Here is a 14,257-nt window from a genome sequence, read left to right as displayed (position 1 = left end):
ATAAATGTAAGTAGGATAAATGCATTAGCTACGCAAAACATTTTACAGCATTGTTTAATTCAATAATCCTTTTACATTTGGCAGTCCCAATAAATGGTAATACTCAGGGAAATTCAGGACAAAGTGTAGCCTAGGTCTATGATAAGAAATATCTTTAATAACTTTTTTTGCCACAAAACAAAACAATATCCTACTTGATAGTATTACGTCATGTCATTGTATCTTCATCTCTCCAAAACTCCGCAAAACTTCACAAAACTTCTGTGTGTTCAATGTGAGGAGATGTGCTGTCCTTAAAGAGACAGTAACCATGTTTTAAGAGACACTTACATTTAGTCATTTAGCAGACATTTTATCTAAAGTGACTTAAAAATGAGAAAGAGACAAAAAATACATAAATATTATATTGAAATCAATTATGGGCATTGTGTAAGTATAGGACATTAATTTTGAGTTCTGTCTGTTTTGCAGTATTAATATTTAATTATAAAATATACAGTTTGATATATGAAACATTTACTTGTGGCCCACTGTCCTCAGTCAAGTTAGATTTTTGGCCCTTCATACGAAAATGTTTAGGCACCTCTGCTTTAGAGACTATTACTGACATTTTATATTTATATGATCATGTGTGTGGTTTTATAAGCTTTTGCAAAATAGAAGTGTTTTGTTTGTGTGTGTTTCAATACAGTAGAGTGGCTCAACGAGGAGGGGGTCTGGCCTCAGCAGCCCGCAGTGAGCATGAGGTTTCTGAGATTATCGACGGTATCTCGGAGCAAGAGGTATGAGTGTTACTTAGACACACAAGCACATACTCTTGAACACTATTATGCATTTTTGCATTTTCCAGACAGACACACACAAAGTGACTTCACAATTCAAGGTCTGTTGCACAACCAGTAATGTTTTCTGGCTGATGCCTTTCTTAAACCTAGCATCGGGGTAAAATATTGCACCTTTTAAACTTTGCTTCCTTAAAAAAACATGGTTTTCTTTATCTTAGTGACATGAGATTTGGTGACACTTCCTACATTTGCTATCCATACACACACACAAAAAAAAAATTGGGCTGGATCAAGGTTGTGTGGTGGGTTTAAAAAAAATAATGGGTTAGAGGACAAAATGAGCATTACAAAAAATAAAAAATAAAATCAATAAATCTGCCACAATGCAGAACACACACACATATAAATGAAGGGGTGATACTCTCAGGGTTCCCACAGTCATGGAAAACCTGGAAATATCAGAGAATTTTATAATTGTGATTTCCAGGCCTGGAAAAGTCATGGAAATAAATAAAATCATTTTTTTTTATAGTTAATATATTTTTATTTATTATGCTTTGTCCTAAAATATTTAAAGGGTGTAACTTTACACTGGATTAAAAACACAGTGAAGAGTTTAAAATATATCATGTTATTTAGAATATCTGATCAATTAGGGTCCTTTCACTCTAACACTTTTGGTGCTCACCTGGGTTTGGATAACGTGAACACTGTTTTCCAAACTCTGACTCAAACCCGTGAACCCCACCCAAGTCCACTTGAAAAAGTACACTTCGCTGCTGATATGAATGGAGTCCTACCAAATCAATTGAACTAGGTAATATGTAAAAAAAATATTGAGATGTACGAATATATCACCAACCCCCCTGCCGAGGGTCAGTGAAAATTCATTTTAAATTAATTTATTGAAACACAATAAGTATAAAACATTTCTAAATTCAAATTGCACTTTAAACGAAAAAAGTAATATGAAATAACTATAAAAATCTTCTATATAACCACAAATCCACCCAAATCCAAACATTCACCATCTCCAACTGCCCCATTTGCCATCACACAAGTATACGTCAATGACAACAGGTGGGAAATTACTAATAGCCTAAAGATTAAGAACTAAAGACGATTAGAAATGTAAAGATGATAATAATAATCATAATTGTAAAGCCTTATAATTTCCCTTGTGTTTTCAAAATAATGGTGCTAAATGTGTGTTCTTATAGAAATTGTGTTTGTATTGCGTTTTGGTAAAACAGTTAATGCTGCCTATAGAAAAGAAAATAGAACACAATTTTAGGTTCAAGGTGAACGTGTCGTATTATTTTTTTCAAATAATCACTTTCGTTTTTGTTTCTTTAATACAAAGAAATGTATTACTGAACCTGTTGACTTGCGTTCACAATGCATGCTAAGTGCAAATTGGTCCATGGAAATAAAGCAAACTAAACTCACAGTACCTCCTGAGATGATCAGAGATCATTTGCAGCATTCTCATAGACCACATTGTTCTTGCAAACAGTTTTCAGATGAGTGAAACGTAGAAAAAAGTGTGCTAACTGTATTTGTTGTCATGTGTCACTCCGAGACGTCTTACAGGTCACACGCCTGGTGCGGGCGGGTAGATGAGCAAAATTACTTGCGGATGGAATACATTTGAACGAGGGGCTTGTTACATGGATTCAGCCTTAGCATTTGACGGGTGCTAGTTTCACATCCTGGGCTACGGTTTAATATATTTGCTGACTTCCCAGATCCTTGGTTTTTCCATTTCCCAATATTTTCGATCATCTCCGGTCAATTGAGTGTCGCAATCAGCATCGGGTTCTTTTTAAGATATTGTTGATATACAATTACACTGTCTTATCGCCCAGCCCTGAAGTGAACTGCTTGTGATGAGGTACAAGTCACGTGTTTGCAGGCTCCCGATCACAATTATTATGGTATAATGCATTTCTCAATTTTCAGAACAGAAAGCTAAATGTTTGGCATGGAAATTAGTTTTCAAGTCATGGAACACACACACACACACACGGAATGAAAAGGGGAGACTATAAAAGAGAGCATTTCTTATAGAATTTGTCAAATAAAATCAGCCACAATGCAGAACACACGGTGAGACCATTACACATCCAGAATGGAGAACGAAAAAAACACGCATACACACACATAAATGAAAGGGTGAGGCAATAATACTTGGCACACAGCAAGTATGCTTACTCACATGCACGCACACCAACACACATGCAGACACACACCCAGACACACACACACACACACACATACACACAAACACACACCGATCAAAGGCTGAGTTTTAGAAAGTGAATTTTACACTTAGTAGTGGGAGCAAAATGTTTATTCTAAGTCTTATGTTTGTACACAAAATCAATTATCACTGTTCATTCCTGTACATTTCTGTTTATTGCTGTTTTATTAAAAATAAATATTAATTTATTCTATTGATTAATTGAACTAGGATTTTTAAATAAATTATATGTAACAAACATTTTACTTTTAAGTTTTCTCTTTGTAACACCATGGTTTGTAATCATAATGTGGCATCATTGCAAAAACTGACACTTCAAAAACCAAAAAAAAAAAAAAGAATCATTTTTTTATATACTGGTTATAATTGTATAATTTCAGTTCAATTTAAAAGTTTTTTTGTTTGTTTGTTTCAGCAGATGGAAGCAACCTGCCCCTAATGCATGACACATTTTTCGATAATCTGGGTTAGGGTTAAGCCTACACAATAAAGCAAGACACTTTGAACTTTATTTTTTATTTATTTTAACTAAAAATTCAAATGAAACTGGAAAAAAATTAAGGGCAATTAAAATGTGTGGTGTTCAACTTTTTGAAAGATGGCTTTACAAAATCTCTGGCAAAGAAGCTACTTCATCTGTGCATTCTCTACACGTCGGGTACTTCGTTGTGTGGGAAAATACATCGTGTGTGAATAAATACGTTTTGTTCCCTCCTATATTGATTTCACAGTATCGCATTACATCGGCAACCCCTGGGCTGAGGGATCGGTGAATATTCTTGCTTTAGTGATTTTGCATTGAAAATGACATTTATTTATTTAAAAAATGAAAAGCTTAAATCAAATACATTTCTAAATTCATATTGCACGCCAAATGAAAAAGCAATTAAAATAATTTTATTTACCATTTACCATCAGGAAAGTATTTATCTAAACTTGCAGGTGGAAAATTACTTACACAAATGAAGACAAAAACAATTATAAATGTAAAAATAATAATTATAATGATGATAATAATCACTGAAATATAAATCATGGTTCGGGGTGAACGTGTTTTTGTATTATTTTATGATTTAATCACGGATGTATGGGCTGCAGAGTTGCGATCACAATGAACTGAACTCAGAACACCTCCTACATGCACATAGATGGCTTTTCTGTCATCTGTTCTTAATAATATATTAAACAGTTTTTCTTCAAGCACGTGTATGTGTGTCTACAGGATAATTATTTGTAATATTAATTTGATGATAATAATAATAGCCTAATAATAATAATAATGTAATAATAAATACATTAATGGGAAAATGAGCCAAATATCGTCTTGACATCATCAAAGACATCGGCTATTGGCGATCACTCTTACCTTCGTCGATCCTGAGATCATCGTCTGTTTGCTCGACCCGAATATGCATTTCTCTCTATAAATTAACAAAATGTCTGACACATTCAGAATCATTACCACATTTTGCCGGTGTCGCTGCGGCTCGCTTCGTGCGTGCGCTTGTAAAAAAACTGTTTTTTAATGCTCATTATTACAGTTTAGTATTTCTCGCTAATGTGGAACAGTGTTAGCAATGTTACTGATAACATTCTTCCTCAGACCTGGAACAAAATATTCTGATGCCCCCCCCCCCCCCAAAAAAAATATATATATATTTAAGTAATTAATTAATATAATAAACGTGCGACAACTAGTAACTAATGGCTTAATCTAATGACTACTAGTCAGTTAGGAAAATCTTTGGTCGGGGGCAGCCCTAGTAGTTTAGTTATTTAGAGGTAAAGAAGGAAAAAATACCACAACTCCCCAAAAAACTGCACAGCTCTAGAGTTTTTAAATGAGTGAAGTTAGTATCATTACATTTGTTGAAAACAATTCTATGATTAAGGTACAAAATTACACCGTTATTGTTTGGAGTCACATTTCACCCCAAAGGCCTCAAGAATGGACCCGTAATGAAGGGCGCTTAAGGGTTAACACAAACACGATATTCAGTGACCATGTTTTGCTGACTGTTATTCCTTCAGTTTACTCATATGTTACATTGTGGTTATCTTGGTTTTGCTTTGCAAATTTCTAATTTCATATTTGTTTCTCACTCTGCAGAACTCTGAGAAGCAGATGCGCCAGTTAGCTGTGATTCCTCCCATGCTGTTTGATGCAGAGCAGCAGAGGATAAAGTTCATCAACATGAACGGGCTTATGGATGACCCCATGAAGGTCTACAAAGAAAGACAGGTCATGAACATGTGGAGCGAACAGGAGAAAGACACTTTCCGTGAAAAGTATGTTCTGCTCTCAGTGTGGGCGTGCATGTGGATTTTGTGTGGCGGAAAGAGGGGTTATGAAATCTGTACTGCCTCATGTCAGCATGTAGTTCAGCATCACTCCCCTAGTTTTCAGTTTGTTTTTGTGTGGTTGTGTTTGATAGTTAGGTTGTGGTGCAGCAGTAGGTGAAAAGTAAACAGTTGAAGTCTCCAGCTGTGTGCAGTCACTGAAGCACATTGAGCAGAATTTTCCAACCCTCACAGACAGAACTCTGCAAACTAAAATAAAGCAGCTTTACAGCTAGCACATAGAGGTTGCGCTACAAGTAATCATTATCTGTCACGTTGACGGACTTGGCCATGCTCTTTATTTTTATTTTATTTTTTTTTACACATTTTCCATTTTCCTGATAACTCTTGTATTCTGATAAGAAAAGTAAAACATTTTTGTTTGTTTTATTTAACACAACCTGTTATCACTTCCATACAGATTTTGAAGCCATTTTCATTCTTGGTTTGATATGTTGGTTTGAACTTGATTTTGTGTTTGATTCTTGCCTAATTTGTGTGATTCTCTGTTTTGGTTTGAATGTTCTATTCATTCCTTTTGAAACTAAATTACAGGAGGTAACACTTTACTATAAGGTTTTATTCAGTAACATTATTTTTCTGCATTAAAATAATTTCTCTGATCCGAGCTTAATATGCATAGACGAATGTAAATAATCCTGTTGGTTAATTCAGTGGTACTTGTGAGCTTTTACTTCATTAGTTAACATTAACAAATTTTGTCCATACCAGTAAATGTTTTACATTTTAGTTATGTACATTTAATATTGAATGCATTTATTATATGTACATTAGTATATTTAGAAATTAACATAAACCAAAATGAATAATTTTTTATTATACATTTGTATTAATTTTTTGTTCATGATACCTAATGCATTTACTAATGTTAACAAATAAAACCTTATTTTGAAGTGTTATCGCACTGGATCAGGTCACGGAGGTCGACAGGAAAAGGAAGTGAGAGAGAGCGAGAGAGAGATAGAGAGAGATAAAGAGAGATAAAGAGAGATAGAGAGAAAGAGATCTTGTCCGGTCTAATTCTTGAGCATTACTTTTACTGAGCAAATGAGGAAGCACGCTAAAAGAAATCACCTTCAAGAAAGTAATTGTAGTAGTAAACTGCATTAGCTTCAAGGATTGAAAGAGTTAACAGTAAAATACTGTATTTGAAGATCTCTGCTCTACTTCCTCACTGCAGGTTTATCCAGCACCCCAAAAACTTTGGCCTGATAGCATCCTTTCTGGAGAGAAAGGTACACCTGCATTAAATTTATACCGTCATCTTCTGCTCATTGTTTGCAATGCAGTCTCTGTGGAGTCCATTAATAATATCTAATAGAGTATGAGCGGAACGAGCAAGGTTGAAGGATTTTGTGTTTTTCTGCCTGCAGACGGTAGCGGAGTGTGTCCTGTTTTACTACCTGACTAAGAAGAATGAGAACTATAAGAACATTGTCAGAAGAAACTACCGTCGCAGAGGCAGAAGTCAGGTGAGAATGAGACTCCAGCTTCCAGCACACACTTTGACTCATTTTAAATTCTTTAATACGCTTCTTAAATCACTAATTGATATCTCTTGACTTCCGTCCATAAAGTGTTGTGATTGTCCAGTGTTGTGGAGATGGATTTGTTCGGCAGGTGTGCGATTATCAACAGAGAAGAATCATTTATGCAATGTTAGTGTTGGTTCGAGTCCACCTTAGTTGAGTCCGAATCAATTCCAAATCTTTAAACAATCGAGTCCGAGTGGAGTCCAAGTCCAAAAGGGGCTGAGTCGGACTCAAGACCGAGTCCATAACATGTTGAGTCCGAATGAATTTGTTCATGAATCTGAATTAAAATTGTAACCGTAAACTCAACATCAATATTTAAGCTTATTTTAAACTTCACAACTAAGAAAAAAGGTTTGTCAATATTAATGTAACAAAAACACCTCTGTTGCCTTTCATATATACGTTTTATGATTAGTGTCCTGCTGAACAATCTTCAAAGTGGTTTCAGAATGAAAGCATATACTTTAGGTGTAACTGTCCATCAAAACCATTCTTATTGAGTTCTGTTGACATTTAAATTATTTGTAGCTTTGTGAAAGCTGTGTTCATCATTATAACCAAGGTTATTATGTTTCGAATTTTAATTTAGTTTTTATTTCTACTTCATTTTCAATTGGTCAATACAATATAATTTTGTTTTATTTAAAATGATCCCTATCTAAAGAAATAATAGTCTATACTGAGATTTCTTTCTGAATCTTTTTTTCTCTATCTGCCCACTGATTTGGGAAAATACATACTGTACAAATGAGTCAACACAGTAATTAGCACTCGTTGAGAAGTTACGTCTCATGATTTGACTGCAAATGCTACATCCAGAAACACTGGAAAAGCCCACTGATAATATAATGGCCATGTCGACACACAATCTTTTAGTTAAAAAAATAATAATAATTTATATTTGCTTGAGCGGCAGCAGCGTTGGTCTGCAATCTGTCTGAAATCTTTAAATACCAACCAAAATGTTTTTAATTGAGCTCTTCTTTTACTGCAAAAACATGGAGAATAATAATTTTCATAAATTTAACAGAATTGTCCTTCAAAAGTGTCAGAGATACAGTTGAAGTCAGAATTGTACATACACCTTAGCCAAATACATTTAAACTCAGTTTTTCACAATTCCTGACATTTAATTGTAGAAAAAAATTCCCTGTCTTAGGTCAGTTAGGATCACTACTTTAAGAATGGGAAATGTCAGAATAATAGTAGAGAGAGTGATTTATTTCAGCTTTTATTTCTTTCATCACCTTCACAGTGGGTCAAAAGTTTACATACACTTTTGTCAGGGCTTTGTGATGGCCACTCCAATACCTTGACTTTGTTGTACTTAATCAGTTTTGCCACAACTTTGGAGGTATGCTTGGGGTCATTGTCCATGTGGAAGACCCAATTTCAACTGAGCATTAACTTCCTGGCTGATGTCTTGAGATGTTGCTTCAATATATACACATAATTGTCCTTCCTCATGATGCCATCTATTTTGTGAAGTGCACCAGTCCCTCTTGCAGCAAAGCACCCCCGAAACATTATGCTGCCACCCCCATGTTTACGGTTGTTGTTCTTCGGCTTGCAAGCTTCACCCTTTTTCCTCTAAACATAAAAATGGTCATTACGGTCAAACAGTCCAATTTTATAATTGTGTAAGCACTGCAAGCACCAGGTAGAATCCAAATAAAAATACTTACATACCCATGACTTGTTTCCAACTATTTGTGCTATCCATGAGTTTCTTGGCTACAACTTCCATAGTTGTAATGAAAAATTCTGTTACAGTTAACGGGGTTAAATGTTAGTATGGGTGTTGATGTGTAGATGTGTAAAGTCTTATTACTGATGCTGGAGCTGGGCAGGTGTTTCTTTTTCCCTCGTTAGTGCTGTTCAGAATGTCGGCGTTGTCATGATGTTTCACATGATGGTTGAACTGCTCCATGGTACTTTTAAATGTCAAATTCTCATGTCAAATTCAAATGGGTCTCATGCACAATGATATCGATGAAAGCCCGAATTAATCGGCCGTGTGAGCAGCTCTGCGTTTGTCAAGAGAGCTCACATTTTAAGGAGAGTCCGGTTGATGCGCTCGCACGGACCCTGTCCACGGAGATCACATTTCGCTGGAAGCCGTGTTGACGCACGCATGGATTGCAGTGTACAATTTGGCTTTACAGACCCTGCGCACATGCTTCTCCCACATGAAAAGCGTATTTAGTGCTCATAATGTGATATGAATGTAATAAGGTTGCTTCGTCGCCTGACTGAAATACATATGGAAGTGGCTGACATGAGACTATTAAAATAAAAGTGCATCTATATCGCTAACATTGGATAGATGGTTATTGGGTCGATGCATCGATTCACTAAACATCTTTCCTTTGAGAACTGTGAGGTTATCCTAACTTTAAGATGTTATTTATGATGATCATTTGCTCTTTGTGAGTGCAATCTCTATTAAATTATTTTAAGAATCCAAATTATGTTTGCGTACTAATCACAAATGTCTTGAAAATTCATGGGAAAATCATGGCAATTAATTGAATTAAATTTGGACAAAGTCTTGTAAAATGGAACGCAGCATCCGTAAGCACTGCAAGCACCAGGGATTTTGTCCCCCTTAGCGTTTACCTCAGGATAATAGCGTTTATAGTTATGTTTTTTTTATTCAGCTCTTCTGTTTAATAAGTGAGCGTATGTTTTATTAATAATAAATCAGTGTGAATTTAATGAGTCTAACATGGGAGCACACCTTAAAGTGAGCTTGGACCATATGAAGCAATTAACCAGCTCTCTGCCCTGTTAGAATCCACCATGTTTCTCTCTTGATTTCTTCTCATCTAATTGCCTCCTTTAACACACACACACACACACACACACACACACACACACACTGCTCTCTCTCTCTCTCTCTCTCTCTCTCTCTCTCTCTCTCTCGTTAGTGTCTGTTTGTGTGAGACAAAGGGCACTGTTGCTTTGTGAATGTATTAAATGTTTGTTTTTATGGCTTAAAGAGAACAGAGGCAATGATATTGTTAGTGAGGTTTGTGTTTCTGTGTCTTTGTGTTCCTTGCAATAATAGCAGGCTCAATAAAAGCTGATAGAATAATGAGCCCACAGCCCAAACACATTTGTTTTACTGGTCTTCAGCTGCTGGAACAGTTCTGCTCAGGTCATTAAATATCGCCTGATCTTAATGGGCTCGTATTAAAACGCTCTCAGCAAATGCCAGAAGGAGAGAGATATAGTGGAATGAGTCTGATGTGTGTGTGTGAGAGATAGAGAGAGCGAGAGAGAGAGAGAGCAAGCAAGAACAAAAGAGAGACAGAAAAACAGAAAATAACTTACTGTATGGTTGAATGCATCTGTAGATGTGTGTTTAACTGTGCATGAATAACTGTGAGTGTGTGCATGCAGCTCTGTAATGAGGGGTGGGGGTGTGTGTGTGCGTGCGCATGTGTGAGGTTATTTGAGGTGCTGTCTCAAGCTGAAGAGCTCAGGGGCAGAATCAGGGCACAGAGATTTCGAGATCTCTCATTTCTGTACCCTTTCACTCCATCGATTTTCTCTCTGTCCTCACATTATCTCCATTTTCACCCCCTTTTATCTTCTTGTCATCCATTTTCCCATTCACACTAGCTGTAGTCAAGCATACCCATTCTTTCCTGACAAATACAGATGGTTTATGCTGCCTCAACGCATAATGGACATTTTATGTGATGGAAAACCCAGATACGTAAAAGTGAGAACTGGGTCATAGGAGCATCACTTCCCCTTATTGTTTTGAAGTGACATGTTCCTTTTTTACTGTGGTTACATACTGTACACTAACATGATTTATGGTTAGAGGTCCTGGTGCCCCCAAAGTATTTCCCAAAGTATTTCCCTGCCCTTTTCAAAACCTAGCGAGCTACATTCCTAGACAGCTTTTTGGACAGCATTTTACTGCAATTTTATATACATATTGCTTTTGATGACCAAAAATGCTAGGTAGGTAGCACACATGGCTTTGAAACAGTCAATGTCTTAACTCATCTCTGACCCATTTGGCTAGTCATTAAAGCCCCATTCACACTGTCAGTGACTTGCAGCCACAGTGACAGGAGACCATTAATTTTAAATGAGAGCTGGTGATTTCCGGCAACACGACCGACAGTGACCGTTGGCGACAGGATTTCTGCTGACTGTATGTGATTTTTGGAGCTCCAAAAGAGAAATCTCCATTCATTTGCATTTTAAGGACATACTGAGCTAAGATATTTTTCTATTTTTCTTCAAATGTGTTCTGGTGAAGAAAGAAAGTCATACACACCTGGGCTATCATGAGGGTGAGTAAATAATTACATTTTAATTTACAAAATTTTTGAGTGAACTATCTTTTTAAGAAAAGTTTAATTTGATGCAAATGATGAGTGATATTTGGGAGCCACAACCAATAGAAGTGAAGTTGGTGGAGCACACATTATCTGTCTCCTGTGAGATACTTGAGTCAACTGCAGACAGAGACGTTACTGTGAGTGATTTCACTCATATGATTACACATATCGTTTGTACATGTTTATATAAAAAAGAAAGATGCGTCGAATGCGTATAAGAAATTGTCTGCTTTCTGAGTTAGTTTGATTTATGGATTGATAGATTGTTCATCTTGTTAATGAAATGATGCATTGAGAACTGCTGCAGTTTAAATAAAAACACTACCCTGCAGAATGAAATCTTAGTTTTACCAGCAGTTTATCTCATCTGTGATAAGATTTTCAAAATATGTGCCCAGTTGTGTAGTACACCAGTAACGTTAGAGCAACAGCAGAAAATGTTGCTGACAATGTGAAAGGGAAATAACTCTGAGGGTGTTACACGAAAGAGTTGGAGCCTTTTGTGGCATACTCGTTTATGAGGTAATTTTGTGGACGTGCAAATGAGATGGATGCTATGCTAAGTTATGACCTTCTTCATTGAATAATAAAACGGATGTTCATTCTGAATCAGAATAGGTTTTCATTTGCCTGGAATATTGCTGCAGGATTGCTCTTATGAGGAATTTGGCTTGACTGTTGCTGACACAGGACAGATCTTAAAGAAGTATAAGAAAGTGGACAGTTTTCAGATACTTAAATATACTCATGATCGACAACGACTAACACCTGTTTTTAATTTTGTGTTAAATAAAGGTAACACTGTGTTAGAAAGATTTTTTTTTATTATTTCACCTAAGTCCTGTCCTGATTTTGTTTCTTTTTCTGCAGCATCACTCTGGGTATCCCTGCCCATTGTAAAATGTAATTGGTCCAAAATGCCGCTCCACATAACTGTACATTTAAACATCAAATACCTTTAGATTGACTGTTATTATCACATTGTGCAGCAGATTTGTATTCTGTGTGGACAGACGAATGTATTTGTTGCTGGGAACGCATTGTGGCTGGTTAGGACAAACATTTTGAGATGAAGTGTTATATAAAAATTTATGTTTTTCATGTTGTTTTTATCTTCTGTGTTTTGATTGGTTGTGCTTGCAGAATAACCAGCAGGCTCAGCAACAGGTGAACCGCAACAACCAGGAGGAGAAAGAAGACAAGGAAAAAGAGAAAGAGGGAGAGCGCGAAGAGGACAAAACAGAAGGAGACGACAAAGAGGACGGCATGAAGTGAGTATCTTGCCGTCTTTAATTGGCCTTTTATCTACCTCTCATTTCAATCCATCCTTCAGCTGTTTTTTTTCCTGCAGTCTCTAGTCATATATTTTGAACCTGTGGATAATTTTTGTCTATGATTCAGCTTAAACAGTGGAGGCAGTTATATAACTGGCAGGTGCAAACTTGCCATTCAACACTGGTGTTAAAATCCTCACATTCAGTGCTCTTTCCAGCCGAATGGATCTTGCAGAGTCTGGACTAGAACTGTCCAAACTCAATGTTATAGTTTCCTGGAACAACGGCTTTATGCAGGCCCAGATTCTCTTATTATTTCAACCTAATTTTGGGAGCAGTTAGCTGCCAAATACTTGTGTACTCACAGGTGCACACTATATAAAGTACTCCAGGGAAGAGGAAGTGCAGGAAACACTGCATTCATCTAAACTAGACCTGTGCAGTCAGCAGTACTGTTGGGTGTGATTAGAGCACATTAACACTGATCTGAATACACAGCCCTGATGGTACGACCCAGCATGCCAGCTATACAATAATTGAGTACTTTAAGCTAGAGACTCTGACCCTTCCCCCATGATTCTTAAAATCTTTGGTGTACAGCTGGTGGACCTATATTAAGCATCTCTCTCTGCAAGATAGGTAATGTGCAGGTAAGATAAATGAGGGTCTGCTGCTTGCTGTCACTGTGCAGAATGGTTAAATGGTGTGCATTTGGCAGTGAGCCAAAAATCACATTGAATTTCCACATCCGTTACACATCCATATATTTGCTTCTGTGTTTATTAATTGCAAGTCAGGCAACGTAGAAATATTTTGTTTGAGGAATGCTCTAAAACAGAAATTGTGACCGATACCCATAGCTGATAATAAATTTTTTATGTAAATTTCATTTTACATCCCTATTTTGTATGGAAAATTCAGATATAAGGGAAGGAAAACTGTGCGGATAAAAAACTGTAAAATTATTATTATTATATACTTTTCTGTTTTTGTAGAGATGACACCTCTGGCGAGGACGGGGAGGAAAAAGAGCCTCCTGTAACTGTTAAAGGACGACGCACCGCCAACAGCCGAGGACACCGGAAAGGACGAGTCACTCGCTCTATGACCAATGAGCAGGAAGAGAACACTTCACCTCTCAGCAGTGAACTTGGTTAGTGAACACTCAAACACACACACTGCAGATTTACTGTGCATGACCTTTTATTGTTTTAACTTTGTTCCACTCTTCATTTTATAACTTCACTTTTTAACTTGTGCTGCCAAAATGAGAGGAAATTCTAGCTGCAAAGTCAACAAAACGAGAGTGATCCTAAAATTCAAATGCTATGAAAATATCATATTTGGATGCTTCCAGAGTGTGGAAATATTACCTGTTTTTATGATGAGGCTTTGCTATATAGAGAGATGGCAGTTCAATTTCATAAATCCTAATTTTTTTTTCATGATTACTACAGATGATGTTAAGACCACAGTGGCTCACCTAGCTTATCTTAGAGTGTGCTTGAACTTTCCTTTATTGTACTTCAGTGAAATATGTGGCTTATACCTCTGCCAGCTCCTTTCCTGATGTCCCTCACAAGAGCTCTTTAGTACCTTTCTTATGTCTCATCACCTCGAGTCTGTGCTTTTGCATGTTCATGCTTTTCAGTACGACCTTGGGTATGAATTCCCC

General features: G+C 36.6%; 1 protein-coding gene across 1 annotated transcript in view; it reads left to right on the top strand.

Annotated features, from left to right (window-relative positions):
* Positions 1-14,257, top strand: part of LOC127630694 (nuclear receptor corepressor 2-like) — a 168,849-nt gene that overhangs the window by 98,257 nt on the left and 56,335 nt on the right. The window contains exons 11-17 of the mRNA XM_052108404.1: positions 692-782; positions 5,159-5,337; positions 6,590-6,644; positions 6,783-6,881; positions 11,231-11,260; positions 12,452-12,579; positions 13,578-13,735. Coding sequence (XP_051964364.1) covers positions 692-782; positions 5,159-5,337; positions 6,590-6,644; positions 6,783-6,881; positions 11,231-11,260; positions 12,452-12,579; positions 13,578-13,735 — 740 coding nt within the window. The remainder of the gene's footprint in view (positions 1-691; positions 783-5,158; positions 5,338-6,589; positions 6,645-6,782; positions 6,882-11,230; positions 11,261-12,451; positions 12,580-13,577; positions 13,736-14,257) is intronic.

Source organism: Xyrauchen texanus, chromosome 37 (genome assembly GCF_025860055.1).
Source record: "Xyrauchen texanus isolate HMW12.3.18 chromosome 37, RBS_HiC_50CHRs, whole genome shotgun sequence".
Classification (NCBI taxonomy): domain Eukaryota; kingdom Metazoa; phylum Chordata; class Actinopteri; order Cypriniformes; family Catostomidae; genus Xyrauchen; species Xyrauchen texanus.
This window is presented reverse-complemented; position numbering and strand designations above follow the sequence as displayed.